The sequence below is a fragment of the Miscanthus floridulus genome, chromosome 17 (genome assembly GCF_019320115.1).
Source record: "Miscanthus floridulus cultivar M001 chromosome 17, ASM1932011v1, whole genome shotgun sequence".
Taxonomy (NCBI): Eukaryota; Viridiplantae; Streptophyta; class Magnoliopsida; order Poales; family Poaceae; genus Miscanthus; species Miscanthus floridulus.
This window is the reverse complement of record NC_089596.1, coordinates 11,720,439-11,743,199: the sequence shown is the minus strand read 5'-3', so window position 1 is coordinate 11,743,199 and position 22,761 is coordinate 11,720,439. Positions and strand designations below refer to the sequence as shown.

At 43.9% G+C, this 22,761-nt stretch overlaps 1 protein-coding gene across 1 annotated transcript; it reads right to left on the bottom strand.

Moving 5' to 3' along the window:
* Positions 1 to 3,264: 3,264 nt before the first annotated feature.
* On the bottom strand, positions 3,265 to 3,868 carry LOC136514916 (pterocarpan synthase 1-like). Its single transcript, XM_066508624.1, has 2 exons — positions 3,585 to 3,868; positions 3,265 to 3,472 (listed from the first exon to the last, which is right to left on the bottom strand). The coding sequence occupies exons 1-2, from the start codon at positions 3,866 to 3,868 to the stop codon at positions 3,265 to 3,267; spliced, it is 492 nt and encodes a 163-aa protein (XP_066364721.1).
* Between the last annotated feature and the right edge of the window lie 18,893 nt (positions 3,869 to 22,761).

The following is a 22,761-nucleotide window of genomic DNA, read 5'->3' as shown; positions in this document are numbered from 1 at the left end:
AGACACCGTGCGTGAACTAGAGGAGATGTGGCATGCCACGGTGCCCAACGAGGCGATCCTCGTGGAGGAGCGTCGCGGTCGCCTCGACATGCTACATGATGCGGCAGTTGTCGCCGTCAACGTGGTGTCGCCCATGGCGGCAAACCTCGAGGAGAGCCTCCGTGCCTTGCCCAGGTGGGTCAGGGAGGTGGTTACCCATGGCATCCGTGTTGGGGCCACCATGGCCCTGCCCGCCACCCAACTCCGCTTCGGCCAAGACTTGTGCGAGGTGGAGCCGGGGTTCCCACCGGAGTCGTCGTGGCATGAGATCGACAAGTTGGTTGGCGACTTCACTGATGCGACTGAGGCTGTGATAGTGAGGCTGGATGTAGCGGACATCATCAGCAATGCTCGTGATGGGGAGTAGCAGATAGCAAGTTTTATAGAAAAGATAAATTATAAATAGAAACTATATCATTAACATCGTCGCTTCCCATTAAGGTTTTATATGTCTTTTCTCACGATGTGACGGATGGACATGTTTGCTAGTAAATATAAATATCATTTATCATTATTTTCAAGAGTTAGAGATTCCGTATTTATAGAAGAGGCGAACAGAACCCTCCCAAATTACAAAACGCCCACGGTCAACATGACATATTCCTAGCATATTCTAGTGCATGGTGGTCTTCTCCTAACTTCTACCAACTCTGTTCCACGTCAGCGCGCTCCTACGTGGTTCTCGGCGGCATAGAATATTTTTATTATTTAGTTGTCCTATATTTTTGAAATGAAATCAATTGTTGTGATTTGTTTGAGCTCTTACCTCCCACGACGTAATTGCATTATCGTGGTTTTGACAAATTTGCTTAAATATACCTTGACTGTCTGGTTTGCCTGTTTTTCACGCGAGTGCGAGACGGCGGTGGATCTGCTCCGACGACCCGTGTCATCATGGCCGTGTTAACAAACGATGGATGATGAGAGTAACTAAATCGGGCTTTGTGTGGTACACCCAAATAACTGTGGATCGTTGATGTTGATATCTTTTACCACATATTACTTCATAGGAGGTAGTAATAAAACTGTATGTTTAATTCTTTCTAATTTTGGAAGAAAATTATGTTGTCTATTTATTTTTGGAAAGTTTTATACTGATATTTTTTTAGATGATTTTGAGTTAGCAATGATTTTTTTAACGTGACAGAATGTGATATACACAGAGGAATGTATGACGTTTTGATTTACTGTGTAACTTTTTTATAATGTGATCAAAGGCAAATGTGTGAACTTTATTTGGTGTAACTTTCTGAGACAAAATAATACCAAATACAAGGTGCGTGACAACTTTTGTACATGCAACTGCATATAATTACTAGGTACTCTCGTTACATGATAGCTAACGTGTTGATTGGTTTTCGCTGGAGATTTCCAAATTATGTACAGAGTTTTGCGAAACAGCGCTCTTATTATCCCACAACTGTACGTCGAGGCAGAAAGCAGCAGCAGCTCGCATGTTTTTATTCAAGTACGGCACGTAATCAGAGACGCGTCCCAAGCCCGTCCACTAACTTTATAAATTAATTGGCAACAACAAGCTAGGTCACGCGCGCTGATCATCTATAAATACGCAGTCCGGCCGGCCTTCTTTGGAGCACTACACAACACAAGGCACACACACTACACTACACACAAGCAGAGAGGTCAGCAAAGCAAAGTAGCAGCTCTTCAGCCTGTTCGTTTGTTGGTTTCAGCCAGGGCTTATCAGCCATGGTACAGTATTTTTCTCTTATAACAAATCAGCACCAACCGGGCTTATCAGCTCCGAAACCAACCAGCGAACAGGCTGCTTAACTAAAAACGGAATAGTTTTGTTTACTCGTTCTATCCATTTTCGAACACAATAGTTATAATGGTAGCCATCAAACACTAGTACAGAAACAATTTTCATTGGTGACTTTATTTTGTTTTTCACTGTCGGTTTTATAAACCACCAGTATCATAGGCCAGTACCAAAATAGGTATGGAGAAACTAACGCCCACTGCCCGGACATCCGGATGCCTTGTCTGTCCGAACACCCGATCAGTCAGAAAAGGCTAGTGGGGCTTGAGTTTGACCGCGTGATCACAGGGAGATCAAAGAACAAGGCATGCAACTCGTGTCAGCCTGCACGCTGCTGCCCCCGCACGCGCTACTGCTGCTATTGTCGCTGTGCACTGCTGCCACGCATGCTGGCTCGGCCCCCGCCTGCTGCTACGGTATGCATGCGCCTGCTGCTGTGCATGCACGCGGGGGGCACCGCGCTAGCTTCGCTTCCCGTGCGCAGGGACCGCTGCTCCCACTTCCTGCTTGCTCATAGAACACTTGCAACATACATCCGAAACAGATAAAACATTTGCAACATACTCTTGCAACATATGTGTATGCCCATTGCAACATATGCAACATCCAGATAAAACACTTGCAACATACGTTTGAAACAGCTGAAACATTTAAAACATGCAATTGTAACATGCATGTATAGCCAGCGCAACATATGCAACATCTAGATAAAATACTTGCAACATACGTTTGAAACAGCTAAAACATTTGAAACATACACTTGCAACATACGTGTATAGCCATTGCAACATATGAACCAGATCTACTTTGGCAATATCCAGATAAAACATATGCAACATACATATGAAACGCATAAAACATATGGTTGCCACCATGTGCTCATCTACTTGCTGCCGCCCAATGAAGGCTCGTTGACACGATGCAGGGGAGCGCAACGCAAGGCACGCGGCGCGAGGCATGAGGCGCAGTGACGCATGATGCTAGGCGGGTCCGTCCCGGTGGAGTCGGCCGCAGCGGGCGATTAGGAAAGAGAAGTGTCCATTTTTTAATAAAATGGAGAAGCCGTGAGGTGAATTGGGCCGGTAAGACCTGGTCCATAGGCCCAACGAAGGCGCGTGTCCGGTCGGCTTACATTAGTTGATGACGTTGATCACTGTGAGATTAGATAGATCCACTAGTGGGGTTTTACTTTATAAGAGATATAGATTTAGATTTAGATAAAAAGTATGGTATATAAAAGGAAATGATTTTATAACAAGACGACAGTCGAACGACCTTTATTTGACCCATATATATAGACACTAACATATATATACAACGGGACGATGACGGCCATATATAGACGCAAGATCTTTATTTCACAAAGGATAATGACGACCGAATTAAAGGATAATCGATCAAGCAGGTAGTAGCCGGCCAGGTAGCAAGCTGGTCTCTTCAAACTAAATTGGCTGCTTTGATGAGCCAAACACCGGGCAGAAAACTTCCATGGTAAGTTCATCAGTATTCCCACCACTCTTATTATCAGCAAGATTTTTCCTTTTTATGACACCCCTCGCCATAGCAAACACTCCAGTTCCTCCGTAAATTGCCCATTCATCAGACACTTCCGTCATCACTCCTTCGGTGACGAGCGTGGAGCCCTTAAGCCTGACGATGAATTAATTAATTGCACATCAAGTAAAATGAAAGAGACCCAGCAGGCTGTATTTGAAAGTTCAACCATAGTATATAAACGCGTTGAAAGTTTAACGATATATACCTCTCCTCAAAGACGATGGTGTACAATTGGTGTGCGTTACCCATTTGGGTTATGGTTCCCTGTATGCGTGCCACGAGGCTGGCGTCGGAGCCAGGGCCATCAAATATGGGGCAGTCACTGACATTTCTTGTGCCCAGATGATCAGATGGCCTTCCATCCACAGTTAGCTCCCTGCTTCCTGGGCTAGTCCGACGGATATACAGGTTGCTGAAGGTGAGTCTCGTGAACTGTGCTGAAACAGGCGGAGCCATGGGAGTCACTATGATGCTTGGAGGGTTCTCCATTGCGGCATTGCCTGCTACTTTGCTTTGCTTTACTGATCCCTTGTCTTGTGTGTGTAGCTAGTGTGTGCCGTGTGTGTTGGAGTATTTATAGATGATCAGCGCGCGTGGGAAAGGAACAAAAGTAATTTGTTTGATAGTAATTCGCCTTTCCACTGTGGCAGTGGGGAAATAAAAACAGAAATCTGCTCGATAAGAATTCACCTTTTCACTACGGCAGTAGGGAAAAAAACGAAAGTCTATACTCGATAAGAATTCGCCTTTCCACCACAGCAGTGGGCGCTCGATAAGAATTCGCCTTTCCATCTCAGCAGTACGTGGAGAGAAAAAAAAAAAACAAAAGTCTGCTCGATAAGAATTCATCTTTCCATCATGGCAGTGGGAAAAAAAACAAAAGTCTGCTCGATAAGATTTCACCGTTCCTTCGTGGCAGACTGGCAGTGTGTGTGTGTGTGGGGGGTGGGTGGGGTGGCGGGGGTGGGGTGGGGGGGGGGGGGGGGGGGGGGGGGACAAAAGTGTGCTCGATAATCATTCGTGTCAGCGCGTGCTTTCATTTGTCTCATCGGTTGTTAATTAAGGTCATGTTTAGTTCACCCCAAATTCCAAACTTTGATACTATAAAAAATAGAAGATTTTCTGTCATATCAAACCTGCGGTATATGTATGGAGTATTAAATATTGACGAAATCAAAAACTAATTGCACAGTTTGGTTGCACTCCGTGAGACGAACGTTTTGAGTCTAATTAGTCAACGATTGGACAATTATTACCAAATACAAACGAAGTGCTACAGTGCAGATACAGTGCCCTACAGCGTTTTTTGCGCCGCCAAATTCAGGCAACTAAACATGGCCTAAAGAACTCCAGAAGCTCAATCATTCATTCCAACGTGAAAATACTCAAAAGTACCAAAAACATAGGAGACGATACAAATGCATTTTGATTATTTTTTTATATCTGGTCAGGGTAGTAAAAAGGGAATTTCAATCCGTTGTCTCCCTCCTCCACCCGTTCACTCTTCTCAGTTGTCCCATCGCCGCTTCTCTAAGGCAAGTTACACCGCAGACCACTTGCCGGCCGCAAGCACGAGCACGGCGCTCATCGGTAGCAGCCGCCGCCCCACCAATGCAAGCCAACAAGGCGTGAAGCCCGCCGAGTTCGACACAACCATCATGTGCCCATAGATGCTCATGAACTTTTTTTTACAGCTGGTCGTCTCGAGCTTGGCGAGGCTCCCGAGAAGGGCTGATTTCGTTCCGCCATGGTCATGGTGTCCCTCGACGACACAGCTGATCGCAGATTCATGAACACGCCCGGAAACTCCTCTCGGGAAGCCTACCGCGCTCTCTGTGCAAATGAACCCATTCTCCTTGGCCCATAACTTATCTGGGGGTGTAGACTGCCGGGGAAGCTGAAATTCTTTGGTTGGCTGGGCTGGTCCACTTCGATAGAATTAATTCTCGGGCCAATCTGTTTTGGAAGAACATTCGTCCACTCGAGGACTCATTCTGTTCTTACTGTCATGGTACTCTGGAAACAAGCGACCACATCTTTGTCACTTGTCCTAAAGCCGCTAGTGTATGGAGAAGGCTCAACATTACTGTCCGCACCGGTGATCAGTCTACACCATGGGTTATTGGCCAAACGATCAACCTGCCGGCAAAAATCCGTTTGGATATGATGCTCATCATTCTCAACTGGTGTTCTCAAATCAGCAAATCAAAGATGCCGGAGCTTGGGCCTGCCGGTATAGAAAGGATAAGGCCTTGGTGACAGCTTGGATATATATTACTTCCGTTCATGTTGTAACAATGCTTGACCTGCTTTCTCTGCTTTCTTCAATCTACCCCCTTCAATACATTTGTAACTCTTCTGGTATGCCGGAAGTACTTTGTACTACTTGAGCTTTTTAGCTCCTTCGATTCAATATAGTAGGTGGGAACTCCCCCCCGAATTGGTCGGGGAAAAAAACTTGGCGAGGCTGTAACGAGTAGATAAGCACTACTAGCGAATGCACTGGCTTGTTGCAACAAGGGCAGACAGATAGCAGTAAAGCAGAAAGTAAAAAGGATCGACCCGCTTCCTGCGTGTGCAAGCTAAGATGAAGCATCAACGTAACTTTGATTGAAGCCGTGTTCAATTTCATAATGTTTCCTGGCGGAGTGCCATGGGCAGAAGAGGCGCAAGCTGATGAGAGCTAGCTGTTGTAGTAGTAGTCGACGGCGGTGGTGGCGCTGGACCGTGGTGGGAACGGGAGCTGGAGCGGCACAGCGCAGGACAGGGTTTCAGCGGGATCGAGGGAGCACTGGTAGTAGGGGCAGGCGGTAGGGGCAGATCGAAAGATAGGCGGCGGCATGGTAGGGCGGAGTAGGCTCACGGACAGAGAATAGACTTGTTCTAGGCTTTAATCTCGATTATTTTTAGGTCTGAGACTAAAGAAAAGATTAGTCCATGTTGAAGTTACCAACTGGGACTAAGTCCCATATCCAATGGTTAGAGGCGTAGCTTTTGCAAGAGAGGAGCAGGAGGGTATCTTTAGTCTTGGTTGGTGGCTCGAACCGGGACTAAAGGTCACCCTCCAGTCCCAGTTGAAGCAACCAGTCGTGACTAAATCTTTAATCCCGGTGGGTGGCTTCAGCTAGAATTCTACTTGTAGTCCAGGTTTATACCATAAACCGGGACTACATGTCTCGGGCTATATACTTTCTCCTTTCTCCCCCAGCCCGAGCCATTTCAAGCTCTCTGCCTGCTCTCTATTCTTACTCATAGAAAGAGTTCATGCTTGTGGGATTGGTGAAGACTTCATTCCTCCATCTATTTTTCGGTTCTAAAGGTTACCAACTTCATCCTCCCATGTTTCATCACTAGCATGGCTCATTTCTTGGTCTAGAAATAGATAAATTTATGGTTTTTTTAGATTGGGAATGATGGTGGATTTGTTTTGATTTATATACCATTTGAGCTCGAAATCACTTGATAGTTTAAATATGAAGATGAAGGAAGCTTATAGTAGTTCATCAAAACTAGTATGCACATTTCATTGCCTCATTTCATGGTCTAGAAATAGAGAAATTTTTGGCTTTCTAGATTGAGAATAATGGTGGATGTTTTTTATATATATGTCCATTTGAGCTCAAAAGCACTTGATAATTTGCATATGTAGATCAAGAAATCTTATAGTAGCTCATCGAAACTAGTATGCACCTTTCATTGCCTCATTTCATCTTTTAGAAATAGAGAAATAAAAGGTTTCTTTTAGTATATTGCTCATTTAATTAATTTCATGGTTCGTAAAATGAGAAATTTATAGTAGTTGATAAAAATGAGTATAGAGAGTCGTAGATAGGCGACTTGCTTCTGGGTCCTCGGCCTCGCATGGGGTCCCTAAACGACTGACGCCAGACCTCCCTCTCATTGCGTGCGGCAAGTATGGGCATAAGACTGTGAGGGAGTACAGGGTGAAGAAGAAGGGTCCAAACCAAGGCCGCATCTTCTACACGTGTCCGGATCACGAAGTGAGTAATTTTTTTGTCATGTTTTGTTATGCTTTGTGGCCATTTTTTGTGATGATTTTGATTAAAGTTCTTGATTTATTGTTGTAATTTCAGTGGAATTGCACTGGTTCGTGTGACGGTTGGTACTGGGAGAAAGAGTATGTTGAGCACGTCCAAAAATCTCTTGCAAAGGCGACTAAGGCGACTCATGAGAGTGCTCTTTTGTATGATGAGACAGTAAACCAGCAGAATAATGATCTGTCTGTTTTAGTTGGAATTGGTCATAAAATCCTTATTCTGCTGAAGTGCATTATAGGTTTAGTTTGTTTAGTGCTATTTGGGATTGTCTACATTGTATCAAGGCTTTAATAAATTAATGTTCGAGAGTACGTGAGCCTTGTGGTATAGGATATTAATTAATCATGTTGCTTGATGGATATTTTGGATCTTTTAATTAACTACTAATCATGCATGTTGTATAATATGGGTTATTACAAGTTTTTGATGTGGTGTACGTCATGTAATGCAGATGAACCAGCAATGGATGTACAACGCGGACCGCCGCTCCCCAAAGTTCATTAGGGGCATGCATGAATTCATAAATGTGGCCAAGGCAAACACGTGGAATGGTTTCATGTGCTGCCCATGTGTTCTATGTAAGAATGAGAAGAATTATTCTTGCTCAAGGATCCTACATGAACATATGTTTACGTCAGGGTTTCATGCCAAACTATATTTGTTGGACAAAGCATGAAGAAAGAGGTGTTATAATGGAAGAAGATGAAGAAAAAGAAGAATGGGATGATGACATCATTATTATTCATGGTTTTGCTGAATACGGTGCCTTTGATGATACTGCAATGGGAGAAGTTGAAGAAGAGGTAGCGGCAGAAGATGAGCCCACTGATAATCTTGGTCAGGCTATCCGTGATGCACAGAGAGAAGGCAAAGAATGGAGTATCCGATAAGGGATCTGGGGAGTTACTGACTATCTCAAAGAAGATGCTTCCGAAGGTAAATGAATTGCCCACCACTACATATACAGCAAAATAGGTCGTCTGCCCTCTGGGATTAGAAATCCAGAAGATACATGCATGTCCTAATGATTGCATCCTCTACCACGACGAGTACGAGAATTTGGATGTATGCCTGGTATGCCATGCATCGCGGTATAAGATTAGGCGAGATGACCCTAGTGATGTTGAGGGCGATGGTGAACATCCTAGGAAGAGAATCCCTGTCAAGGTGATGTGGTATGCTCCTATAATACCATGCTTGAAACATTTGTTCAGAAACAAAGAGCATGCAAAGTTGCTGCGATGGCACAAACAAGACCGTAAGGCAGACGATATGTTGAGACACCCCGCTGATGGGTCTCAGTCGAGAGCAATCGATAGAGAATTTCTGAAGTTTGCAGATGACGCAAGAAATGTTAAGGTTTGCTTTAAGTATGGATGGCATGAATCCTTTGGGGAGCAGAGTAGCAGTCATAGCACTTGGCCTGTTACTCTATGCATCTACATAAGAGTAGAGGTTGTCCTTTCAAAGGTTCATCTAATAAGTTAGGGCCATCAGATTCACTCGGACAAATAGATATAGGAACCCCCTATTGAATGGCACAATGACACGCAGCCTATATACATAAGAGTAGAGGCTGTCCTATACCCGATTCGTCAAGCCATTCTTACGCCATAAAGGTACCTCTAACAAGCTAGAAAAGATCCTCATACTGAGCTAAAGCCAGAGCCATGTAGCCCTCATAGATGTACTGTAAGTCTTGGATGATCACTTACAGATAAGTCCTTAGGGAGAGGAATCTAGAGCACCATAAAATAGCCCAATGCTCTAGCCCCCTTGATTCCATGTTGCTAAAAACATCTTTTAATATTTATTGCATATTCCATTAGTCAAGTTACAAGATCATGGTTGTAGTTGAGCACTAGCATCATACTACCCAATGCAATAACCCATAGAAATCAAGGAATCCAGGATATCAAATAGATAGGAAAATTACTATGATTACCAAGGTAGACACATGCATATGATTAAAATGATATTAAGGTGAATAGGACAAGGATGATCCTATGCTATACTTGCCTTAAAACTCATATCCTTCTTCTACTGAATTGTAACCTCCAAAAGACTTCTTCTGGATCAACAACTTCTATTTCATCAACGTACTTCTCACCGACTGGACATGATCATAAAGCACCACACAAGCATTCATAAAATCATACACGAAGCAAATGATAGAACTAAATTAGAACTATACACCAATCATAATAATCAGCAAGTAAAAAGGTTTTAAAGATGTTATACGCGTTGCTACGTACACACAGACGCGAAAATCACTCTAATCGGAGCTATAACGAAAAAGTTATGAATTAAACAAGATTTCCTTTAAAATAATAGATTAAATCTAACCTCGAATTTCAAAAGTTGAAATTATATTTAACAGTAAGATAAACATGTAGATTACTCCATTACGAATCTAACGCAACTTCAATGGGTCAAATCAGAGTTAAAACGGAGAAGATATGGCCTAATAAAAATAGTGGCAATTTTGTAAATAGATGGAACTTGATTTTTGAATTTCAAATAAATAAAATCTGATTTTAAACTGGCAAGGACTGCAGGGTACTATATAAAGAAAAGGCAGGGGTCCTTTTAAAAGAAACCAGGGATGGCGGGTTCAAATCTTAAAAAGTTCAGGGTCTCTTTAGTAAAAGAAGCCGGTGAAGGGGTAACAGTTGATGGAGGTCGTAGAATCTAGGTTGGACGGCTGAGATTAGAATAGAGAGGGGGATTGGGGAAAATGGCCGGAATAGTGGAGGTGCGGCGGTGATTTGGCCGGCGTGGACGATTTCTCGTCGGAGAAATTAGGGAAAACGCCCATGGAGCTAAATTGGGCTCGGTATTGGCATTGGGAGATAGATTGGGCCATGGTGAATTCATCTATGCAATCTATGGCAGCTATTGGCGAGCAGTGGCTGCTGGCAATGAGCAATGGCGGTGGCGTAGCGATGGTGTAGCGATTTTGGTCAAAACAGAGCGAGAGAGAGGGGTTAAAGGGGTTCAACAAGTTCGCAAACTCGATTCGGAGCTCTACATGGTACTTACTGGTACGATGGAGCAGCTAATTGGCATGACGACATCGGCTTCTTCTCGGTGAGCTCAGGACGGCGAAGCTAGGGCATAGGGTGGCACGGCTGCTGGTTCTATGGTTCGGTGGGGGATGGCACGACCGCAGAGGTCAACATTTAAAGGCCGAGTAGCTTAGGGCGGACGCTACCGAGGGAGGGGGACGTGATGGAGGCGGACATGGACACTACGGAGTCCACGTCGAACATGAGCCAAGGTGGGAGACGGAGTTGACTGGCGGGCCCGGGCTATTGGCATAAGCAGGCGAGTAGGCGAGCTGTCAGAGAGAGAGCATGGGTGTGCTGCCGATGCCGTGCGGCAATGCTGGGCCTTCGGGCTGGCTCAGGCCGAGCGAGAAAAAGAGAGGAGCGGCCTGAGAGGAAGGAAGAGCGGGTTGGCACTGCTGCTGGCTGCGGTGGCAGGCTGAAAACCGAAGAGGTTGAGGGGGGGAAACAAGAAATCCTTTTCTTTTTCTAAAACATATTTTCAAAACCAAATTCAATTATGAACCAAATGCAAATTCAAAAATAGTTTCAAATATGCTTTTCAATGCAAATAGAAATGACCAATTTTGGTAGGCTTTCAAAAAGTAAATTCTACAACCCTTTTAATCTCTTTTATTTTCCAATTCTCTTTTTCTTTCTTTTCTTTTACTTCAAAGCCATTTTTAATTTTATTTTCAAAAGCATTTTGAATTCATTTTGAATTTTGGATTCAACCACTCATTGCAATAAATCAAATGCACCAGCATGTATGCACATCCATGTTGCTACTCCTTATGATGAATTTTAATAAAATGAAAAATATTATGTTTCCTATATTTTATGTGCACAAAAATTCATAAATAAATCATTTTAATCCTATTTTCAAAAGTACAAATTTTAGGGTGTTACAATTCTACCCCCCCTAAAAATGAATCTCGTCCTCGAGATTAGGAGGATGGTGATAAAAGAGATACATGATTCTCCTGCCTTTGGATTCTTCTCTACTTTGCATACCTGTTAACCATACTCCAAGTAACTTGTCAAACTGATTCCAAGATTCTAAAAGATACTCCAAACAATACTCAGGTACTCTAATCACTAGGCCACCTTTCCTTTTTAATCCACACTTATTAGACCTCTTTCTTCATATGTTCACCTTCTAACGGAGCATTTTCACTTTCTTGGTCAGAAAGAGAATCTACCACCAATCTTCAAAACATTAATGGTTCCGGTTAAGTTGCTCAAACTTGGAATACAATTCTTAGTTATTGGTGTCACCCAAACCTTCTTAGCACAATTCTCCATTCCTAAGGGCATCGGCCATGACTTTGCTCCTCGAAGTGATAGCACTTTTCCAAGTCATAATCAATTTCATTCCAATGGGGATATCACAAGCTCAAGACCATCTTAGTGAAGATGTCCTAGTAGATTCTTGTGATCCTCCTAGATGTCACTTTTACGCCCAGAAGATAGCACTTCCATGCTCCACAATGGATAACTCCACATAATATGTTGGGTAATCCAACTCACGGCTTCCTTAGTTGACTTAATAAACATGGTACTACTTTTTCTTCTTGCATAAGGACACATCCCACACCTTTGACAGGGTGCATCATAGTGGCTATAAAGCTCTTGTTCGGATCTGGCCAAGCTAATACATAGGTTTTACTTCAACCTCTTCTCTAACTCCTTTAAGTACCTACATAAGGTTTTCTTGATCCCAACTAACTTGAAACCTTCTCTAGTAACTCTATCAATATCTTGATGGTCTTGGATAAACCTCCCCTAGACCTCTAACCAAATCTCATTATTAAAGGACTCTGAGTTTCTCTCACACCTTTGAGTGGGTTCCTATCACATCATTAACTTTCTTCAATCCAAACCTTCTTGTCATGCTTAGTATATCATTGGAATTTCCTAAGACTCCATAGAACCATCTATAGTTATTAGATATCTCATTCCTATGTCATCAACACCTACTTGTCCTAGGAATGTTGAAGTTTGGACTCCTAGCTGAGGATAGCTCGAATTACAGAGCCATATTGACGGATGCATCCATTCCTCGTAGATGATCCAATAACTTATCAACCGAGCAAAGGGTACTTACTCTGGCTTATGAAACCCTTAAGTGGTATACGTCCTCTGAGTATACACCTTCTAATAGGGCATTCTCATATTCCTCAGGTGCAGGTTGAATACCCTCATACTCAATTCTTTCTCCTAACGATGTTATTAGAAGCACCGAACGTTGGGCATACTTAATCACTCCTTTTCGTGCAGACAACCATCCCATTCCAAGGATAACATCAATGTCCATTAATTCCCAAACAACAAGGTTTGCCTCGAAGTTCTTCCCTTTTATGTTAAGACTAACTTTTGGACATATGCGGTTTGCCTTCTTTTCTCCTCCTAGAGAGTTAACTATCATCGGTCTCCTCATTGGAAGCATAGTTATCTTATGATCTTCCACACATTCCCTAGATATGAATGAATGTGAAGCACTAGGGTCAACAACCCCATAGCAGTGGCTGAGCTTACTACAATCAAACCATAAACAACGTCCTGAGTGGTAATCATATCCACATTGTTTAGACTTCCAGGGATGTACTTTCACTTTAATTTATTTTCTTGCACCTGCTTCTTATGGACATTCTGTTCTAGCTCCTACTGCAGTTGATTCTGGCTTTGATTACTCTTAGCAAACTTATCCTAGACAATCGTTCTTATAGAGTTCAATCTCACCACAATCATAACCTTCCTTACTAGTAGAAGTATTTATCATTATCAAGGTGATAGTGGGAGATGACAGACATGGCTCTTGTGAGCTAAAAAGATGCACTTCATCATTAGGTTGATGATACTGATCTTGATCATTACTTCCAAGTAGATTCATAGGGTGTGACTGATATTCTGGTTGTGCAGAGAAACAGGAGATGAGTATTTCTTCACTGGCGTTGAAGGTCACGCTTTCTCTTCTCTTCCATCTATCAACGGTTGTTCTCAATTAGAATTGCTCTATCCACCAATGTTTTGAAATTAGGATACACAACAGTCATCAACTACAATTGAACTCCATCATTCAGTCCTTTCAAAAAGCATTTTTGTTTCTTAGCATCATTATCCACTTCTTCTGGAGCATAGCGCAACAACTGAGTGAACATGTCATGATACTCACACACAGTCATAGATCCTTGCTTGAGAGCCCAGAACTCATCTGGCTTGAGTTCTATCACACCTGTGGGAGTGTGGTACGAGCTGAACCTCTCGCTAAACTCCCTCTAGGTGATCTGTCCAGCATTGTTGGGACATCCATACTAGTAAGACTCCCACCAGTCTTGTGCTGCGCCCTGGAGTCGGCCAGATGCGAAAAGCACCTTCTCATGGTCATCACACTGAGCTATGTCCAATTGTCGCTCCACAGCTCTAAGCCAGTCATCGGCTTCTAGTGGTTCGCTTGTATGAAAGAATGTCGGTGGGTGTCCCTTCATTAATTCACCATGCTTGTCAATAGGTGGTGCCTGATGTGGGTTGTTCAACACCCTTTGAGCAATAGTCTATAATAACTGAGTCTGCATCATCAAAGCTTGCTCTATAGATGGGTATTTGGATGGCGGTGGATTAGAATTGGTAGGATTCCTTCTCAGTGAGAGCTAGAATCTACAAAACCACCTTCACTTTGGCTATCCCGCTTAAGAAAAGATCGACTAGGAGACACAAAAAGGGTAGCTTGCACCTTCTTCTAGATGAGCTAACTAGTATCAAGACGTTCAGACATCCCAATGATACTCTCGTGTATGGGCAAGGACAAGAAATCTAAAATTCCTTCCGAGCAGAAAAATAGCAGTGCAGTAAAGCGGCTATAACTCATTCTATTAATCCAATGAAGTTGTAGCTTATACAGTTGGAAATCTTATCAAATCCTTCACAACTTCCTTATAGAGCACTTTTCCAGATTCCACAGTTAAAGTAGTAGAAAACTAGTGCACAACAGAAACTTGCTCTAGATTTTAGACAGCACAGGTGCATCGTCTTGTGATTTTCATAACTCCATAGCCAAAATAGATATCAGGGTGATTCTTGTGGTCAGCGAAAGATATTGAAGTCTACTATTGTATAGAATTTTCTCATGATTTCTGATCATCCAAAATCAGAGATATAAGCCGAAGAGGGCAGGCTGCTCTGAAAGGCAGGATAAAGGAAATAGGAGAGAACCATAACCCAACTATTTATTTCATTAATCCTTATACCTTAGGCCTATAAGCTAAATGAAATTGTGGGAACACCCAATAAGATCATTGCAGTCATTACAAAGATGCAAAATAAGCATAAGCATATTGACAATTCAACAAAGCACTAAAGATACATAATTCAATCATTGACTCAACTTGTGATACTATCGTCCTTATTGTACTAGGGGTAACAATCCTAAGACTCATCTTCAGATTATGCAAGAAGGTGATGAGGAGCAGTTCTAAAAGCATGTCAAATCAAGGAGTAAAGATGAGAACAAAGACTTTAAAATAAGCACCAAGGTAAACATGAATAGCAAGGGTAGAGATATAGTAAAGAAGAAAATATCAAGGTTCATAGAGCAAGGGTTCTTTGTAGCAACTTCTAAACCTTAAAACAAATAGTTTCTACTATGCTTGCATCATACAGTCAGCATTGCTCCGATACCACTTTGTAGCATCCAGTTTTAAGAACAAAACCAGATACACACCATATGTGAGCCTCGGAAGTCAAATCTCACATATAGCTACAAATAAGGGTAATATCAAAAGACAATGCTCAATATATAATGTACTTAGTATAAAGGATATAACCTTAGACAACAAATAGCAGAAAGACAACTCCAATGTTCGGGTGAAGACTCCAATCTGCAGGGACAACTGACTGGTTGATCATAAGCCTAATTCCTCCAAACTCTAGCAATCTGGTACCAATCCAGGATTTTTTTCCAAAGATTTAAAAAGTAAAGCAAGCATAAGTACATGTCGTACTCAACAAATATAACATGGGGTTCATGAGGCTCAGAAGGCTGACACTGGTTTAACTACGATTATCTTTTAATGAGTCATCTTTTAGCAATTGGGTTGCAACAAGTTATTCACAAGCCCACATAAACACATGATTAGGTAAATATGAATAATGAATAGCATAAACAGTAATCATTAGTGAGCATCTTTATCATCAGTATTGAAAGCATCTAGGCCCTTAGTTAGGTTTCGGTGATTAATGACAATACAAGATTACTATGACTAACGTGTGTTTTGCAGAGTCAATTAAGTCAGGTCATGGTAATAGAGATTGATTGGGCAATCAAGGTTGTCATGCCCCTACGATGGAAATCATTTTCGGTTTTCAAATGATGGACAACAAGGTTAAGGATGGACTAGTTCTAAGTGCCATTTGGTGTTGAAGAGACACTTAGAGTAGTTTAGGACTTTGTTTTTCCTTTGGCCATACTATTAAGGGGGGCTATGGATGGGTAGCTTGACCTAGGTGAGTCTAGTGGGTTAGGTGTGGTGCACACTTGCTAAATCTAGCACTAGGTAGCTTCCTAAATAGCCCTTAGATCAGTTGGAGCAAACTTCATTCACATATGATTGAGAGTTGGAAGTCAATAGGAGGGTTCAAATGCTGACCGGGACGCTGGTTTCGGTGTGACCGGATGCTGGCGTAGAGTATGGTCAGTTCATTTGATCAAGGTGAAGTTGTCTGGCGTGACTGGACGCTGAGTGGTGAGTGACCGGACGCTGAGGGCCAGCGTCCAGTCGACTCCAGTAAGGTTCCAGAGAGGGAAAATCGTGACCAGACGTGTCCGGTCAGTGTTGACCGGACACTGTCCTGCATCCGGTCACAACTTAAACACTGGATTTGGGGTAAACTGGCCGGAGCGTCCAGTCACCCCACAGAGGCACATAACGGTTCATTTTTCAATCGAGTGTATAAATACTTCCTCCATTCATGTGAGGGGGTACTTTTGCTCATTCCAATAGCTGAGAAACACCCTTGAGAGTGCCAAGAAGAGCAAGGTCCTAGTGAGGTAATTGAGATTTGAGAATCCCAAAGAGCACCCTCATTAGTGAAAGCAAGAGTAGCAAAGTATGCATCCACCCTTCTCATTAGGCTCGTCATGGTCAAGTGAGAGTTTGTGCTTGTTACTCTTGGTGATCACCATCTCTTAGATGGCTTGGTGGTGATTGGGAGCTTGGTGATCATCCGGTGGAGCTTGTGGATGACCCAACTCAAGTTGTGAGTGGTTGTGGGTGATTCACCGTGACGGAGTGTCAAAGAATCAACTCATAGAGAGCACTTGATCCTTGTGTGGATCAAGGGAGAGCTACACCCTTGCGTGGGTGCTCTAACGAGAACTAGTGGGGAGTGGCGACTCTCCGATGCCTCGGTAAAACATCGCCGTGTTCCTCCTTCTCTCTTTACTTTGAGCATTTACTTTGAGCAATTCAATTCTTGTCATTTATATTCATAGAATTGCCATGCTAGAGTAGAATTGGAACATAGGTTGCTAAACTTTTGTGCGGTAGATCAATAGAAACACTTTCTAGGCACAAGGGGTTAATTGGGCTAACCATAGGGTTTAATTATTGCAAAGAAATTTAGAATTAGCCCAATTCACCCCTCCCCTCTAGGACATCTTGATCCTTTCAAGTATCATCAGTGCTCATCATCTATTCTGTAAATGTTTCAAGGCCACTCATGACCATGAGCATGGCTGATATATCAGTTTTACACTCTATAGAGATTGTACACTTTCACTGTGAGTCATGATTTACCCTTTCGCCCAAGGTAGCTAATCTCTTTACCCACTTCCAAGGAAGGTCTGCAGGGTTCACTATGAAGCCTTTCAAAGGTTCATCTAACAAGTTAGGGCCATTAGATTCACTCGGCAAACAGATATAGGAACCCCCCCTATCGAATGGAACAATGACACACAGCCTATACACATAAGAGTAGAGATTGTCCTATACCTAATGCATCAAGTCATTCTTACACCATAAAGGTAACCTCTAACAAGCTCGAAAAGGTCCTCATACTGAGCTAAAGACAGAGTCATGTAGCCTTCACAGCTGTACTATAAGTCCTGGATAATCACTTACAGATAAGTCCTTAGGGAGAGGAATCTAGAGCACCATAAAATAGCCCAATGCTCTAGCCCCCCTTGATTCCATGTTGCTAAAAAGCATCTTTTAATGTTTATTGCATATTCCATTAGTAAGTTACAAGATCATGGTTGTAGTTGAGCACTAGCATCATACTACCCAATGCAATAACCCATAGGAATCAAGAAATCCAGGATATCAAATAGCTAGGAAAATTACTACGATTGACAAGGTAGACACATGCATATGATTAAATGATATTAAGGTGAATAGGACAACAAGGATGATCCCATGCTATTCTTGCCTTAAAACTCAGATCCTTCTTCTACTGAATTGTAACCTCCAAAAGACTTCTTCTAGATCAACAACTTCTTCTATTTTATCAACGTACTTCTCACCGACAAGACATGATCATAAAGCACCACACTACGCATCCATGCAATCATACACGAAGCAAATAATAGAGCTAAATTAGAATAGTACACCAACCATAATAAATAGGCAAGTAAAAAGGTCTTAAAGATGTTCTATGCGTTGCCCGAACACACAGACGCGAAAATCACTCTAATCGGAGCTATAACGAAAAAGTTATAAATTAAATAAGATTTACTTTAAAATAATAGATTAAATCTAACCTCAAATTTCAAAAGTTGAAATTATATTTAACAGTAAGATAAACATGTAGATTACTTCATTATGAATCTAACACAACTTGAATGAGTCAAATCGGAGTTAAAACGGAGAAGATATGGCCTAATAAAAATAGTGGCAATTTTGTAAATAGATGGAACTTGATTTTTGAATTTAAAATAAATAAAATTGGATTTTAAACTGGCAAAGGACTGCGGGTTCAAATCTTAAAAAGTTTAGGGTCTCTTTAGTAAAAGAAGCCGTTGAAGGGATAACAGTTGATGGAGACCGTAGGATCTAGGTTGGATGGCTGAGATTAGAACAGAGAGGGGGATTGGGGAAAAATGGCTGGAACAGTGGAGGTGCGGTGGTGATTAGGCCAGCGTGGACAATTTCTCATCAAAGAAACTAGGGAAAACACCCACGGAGCTAAATTGGGCTCGGTATTGGCATTGGAAGATATATTGGGCCACGGCGAACTCATCTATGCAATCTATGGCTGCTACTGGCGAGCAGTGGCTGCTGGCGATGAGCAATGGCGGCAGCGTAGCGACGGCGTAGCGGTTGCGGTCAAAACAGAGCGAGAGAGAGGGATTAAAGGGGTTTAACAAGTTCGCAAACTCGATTCAGAGCTCTATGTGGTACTTACTGGTACGATGGAGTAGCTAATCGGCACGGCGGCATCGGCTTCTTCTTGGCAAGCTTGGGACAGCGAAGCTAGGGCACAGGGCGGCATGGCTATTGGTTCTACGGTTCGGTGGGCGACGACACGGCTACAGAGGTCGATATTTAAAGGCTGAGTAGCTTAGGGCGGACGCTACCGAGGGGGGGACACGACGGAGGCAGACATGGACACTGTGGAGTCAGTGTTGAACACGAGCCAAGGTGGGAGACGGAGCTGACTGGTGGGCCCAGGCTGTCGACGTAAGCAGGCGAGTGGGCGAGCTGTCAGAGAGAGCATGGGCACGCTGCCGATGCCATGCGGCAATGCTGGGCCTTCGGGCTTGCTTGGGCCAAGCAAGAAAAAGAGAGGAGCAGGCCCGAGAGGAAGGAAGAGCGGGCTGGCACTGCTGCTGGCTGTGGTGGCAGGCTAAAAACCGAAGAGGGTGAGGGGGGAAACAATAAATCCTTTTCTTTTTCTAAAATATATATTTCGAAACCAAATTCAATTATGAACCAAATGCAAATTCAAATATAGTTTCAAATATACTTTTCAATAGAAATAGAAATGAGCAATTTTGGTAGGCTTTCAATGAGTTTGGGGAGGCGCTCACCTAAGATCATCGGCCTCATCTGCACTGCTCATCTAGGCTCATCAATGTCGAGTACTTCCTCACCTTCAAACTCCAGGGATGGATGCCTAGGAATGTGACCTTCTCCTTCGAGAAGTGCACCTACTACTTTGAGATCACCAGCGCCGCCATACAAAAGTAGATCGGGATGTTACAAAAGTAGATCGGTATATTACGCAAGTTGCAATGGCTATACACGTATGTTTTATGTGTATGCTACAAATGTTTCATCTCTATCAGATGTATGTTGTAAGTGTTTTCGTCTAGATGTTGTAAAAGTAGATCTGGATGTTGCATATGCATGCATGTTACAAATGTTTGTTTCAAGTGTTTTAGGTGTTTCATCCGTCTGTTGCAAATGTTTCATCTAGGATATTGCATATGTTTACAATGGCTTTTAAGTGTTTTCCAGGTGTTTTGCAAATGTTTTAGACGTATGTTGCAAGTGTTTTAGCTATTTTTGGACGTATGTTGCAAGTGTTTCACCTGGGTGCTGCGAAAGTAGATCTGGTGTTGCACATGTTGCATTCGGAACCACCTATCGTAGCCACCTGCTTGCAGCAGCTAGGTGATGTCCTGGGCGACGTGGGCCTGCTACTAGGGTGCCACCGAGCTGGGCGCAGAGAAACTGAGCGTAGGCATGGGGGCCCACATGGTGGGGCGCAAGAAAAAATAGGCAGTGCGAGCTCCTTCTCTTTTACTGTGTGGCGCCGTCCATCGCTAGCGCCCTAGATCAGGACATCCGGGCGTTAGCAACTCTGCTTCAATTAACACAAACTTTACTCGCTAAGAGGCAATCGTTGAGCCTGGTCGTCGCGTCGACCATGACCCAAAATTTTTCAGTAATGATAGGGCAAGGGCATTCGTCTTGACTAGACGATGCTTGTCCACTCTGCCTCGCTGCTACCGCATCGCTCACTCACTCCCACCCATTGTGCGCACCACCTTCCTGGCCGAGCCAAAGCCAGTGTTGGTGGCGCTAGTGGTGGCGGTGCTCACCGCTACTGGTGCTCGTGCTGGTGGTGCTCGCTCCGCCCATCGCGTGCGTCGCCCGCTCCCTCCTGTCACTCACGCTGCCCGCCTGGCTGAGCTGGTGCCGATGGCACTGGTGGTGGTGGTTCTCACGGGCCGCTGCTGGTGGTGATGGTGGTGGTGCTCGCGCGCTCCTACCCCGACGGCTGGAATCGATCGGCCCTGGCCTCCCCTATGTTGCAAAACATATGTTTCAAGTATTATAGATGTTTCATAGGTATGTTGTAAGTGTTTTATATGGATGTTGCAAAAGTAGATCAGGATGCTGCATGTTGCATTGGTTGTATATGTATGTTGCAAGCTTCTGCCTAATGTTTCATCTATTTTTTCTGACATATGCTACAACTGTATTTATCAAGATGTTGCATATGTTTCACATATGTTGCAAATGTTTTTATCTAGATGTTGTGTATATTTACAATGGTTAAGTGTTTTTAGGTGTTTTTGCAAGTGTTTCAAACATATGTTTCAAGTGTTTCATTTGTCTTCAGATGTATGTTGCAAGTGATGCATCTGGATGTTTCAAACGAGATCAGGTGTTGTATCTCCCTACTCGCCTTCTGTTACCTCGCCTCGGTGTCTCCTCCCGGTGCCGGCTGGGCATCCGATATGACGCCACGTTGCAAATATTTCAGACTTATGTTGCAAGTATTTCAGCTATTTTCGAACGTATGTTGTAAGTGTTTCACCTAGGTGTTGCAAAAGTAGATCTGGTGTTGCACATGTTGCATTCGGAACCACCTATCACAGCCACCTGCTGCAGCTGCTAGGTGACGTCCGGGCGGCGTGGGCCTGCTGCTGGGGCGCCACCGAGCGGGCGTAGAAAAACCGAGTGTAAGCATGGGGGCCCACACGGTGGGGTGCACGAAAAAATAGGCGGTGTGAGCTCCTTCTCTTTTGCGTGTGGCGCTATCCATCGCTAGCGCCCTGGATGGGACATCCGAGCACTAGCAACTCCGCTTCAATTAACACAAACTTTACTCGCTAAGAGGCAATCATTGAGCCTGGACGTCGCGTCGACCGTGACCCAAAAATTTTCAGTAATGATAGGGCAAGGGCATTCGTCCCGACCAAAAGACGCTTGTCCACTCTGCCTCGCTGCTGCTGCGTCGCTCGCTCACTCCCGCCCGTTGTGCGTGCCGCCTGCCTAGCCGAGCCAAAGCCGGTGTTGGTGGCGCTGGTGGTGGCGGTGCTCGTGCGCCACTGCTGGCGCTCGTGCTTGTGGTGCTCGCTCCGCCCGTCGCATGCGTCGCCCGCTCCCTCTAGGTCGCTCGCACCACCCGCCTGGCTGAGCTGGTGCTGGTGGCACTGGTGGTGGTGGTTCTCGCGTGTCGCGCGCCTGCTGGTGATGCTCGCGCGCTCCTACCCCCGATGGCTAGAATCGACCGGCCCTGGCCTCCCCTATGTTGCAAAACACATGTTTCAAGTATTACAGATGTTTCATAGATATGTTGCAAGTGTTTCATATGGATGTTGCAAAAGTAGATCGGGACGTTGCAATGGTTGTATATGTACGTTGCAAGCTTCTGCCTAATGTTTCATCTATTTTTTCAGACGTACGTTGCAACTGTATTTATCAAGATGTTGCATATGTGTCATATATGTTGTAAATGTTTTTATCTGGATGTTGTGTATGTTTACAATAGTTTCAAGTGTTTTTCAGGTGTTTTTGCAAGTGTTTCAAACACATGTTTCAAGTGTTTCATTTGTCTTCAAATGTATATTGCAAGTGATGCATCTGGTTGTTTCAAACGAGATCAGGTGTTGTATCTTCCTCCTCGCCTTTTGTTGCCTCGCCTCGGTCTCCTCCCGGTGCCGGCTGGGCATCCGATATGACGCCGCGGCCGGGGCACGCCGCAGGTCCTTTCGAACCATTGGCGTAGGCTGGCGCCGCTGCCTCCTCCTCTTCTCGATGCTGGTGACGTCCAGATGGCATGGGCCCCATGTGGGGTGCGAAACGGCGTGAAGGCGCAGGCATCTGTCGGCATGTTCAGGCGTTAGCACTGCCGAAAATTTTTTCCACAACTAAGGACGCGGTGAGGGCGAACAGAGCAACAAAACCTTTTCGTTTGCTGGGAGAAAGCTGAGTCCAGTCTGCCTGATGCTCCGCTGGTGAGTAATCTGGATCCAGTACGTCTCTTCCAAAGCCTTTCGATCGCCGGCCGTAGCTCTCACCGTCCGAATGACGATCGTCAAGGCGAA

What these genes read in the sequence shown, in the direction of transcription:
- LOC136514916 (XM_066508624.1), bottom strand. Translation starts at nt 3,868, where the DNA reads ATGGAGAACCCTCCAAGCATCATAGTGACTCCCATGGCTCCGCCTGTT. An exon ending in ACCATCGTCTTTGAGGAGAG is followed by an intron (nt 3,473 to 3,584) that starts GTATATATCGTT and finishes ATTCATCGTCAG; the next exon opens with GCTTAAGGGCTCCACGCTCG.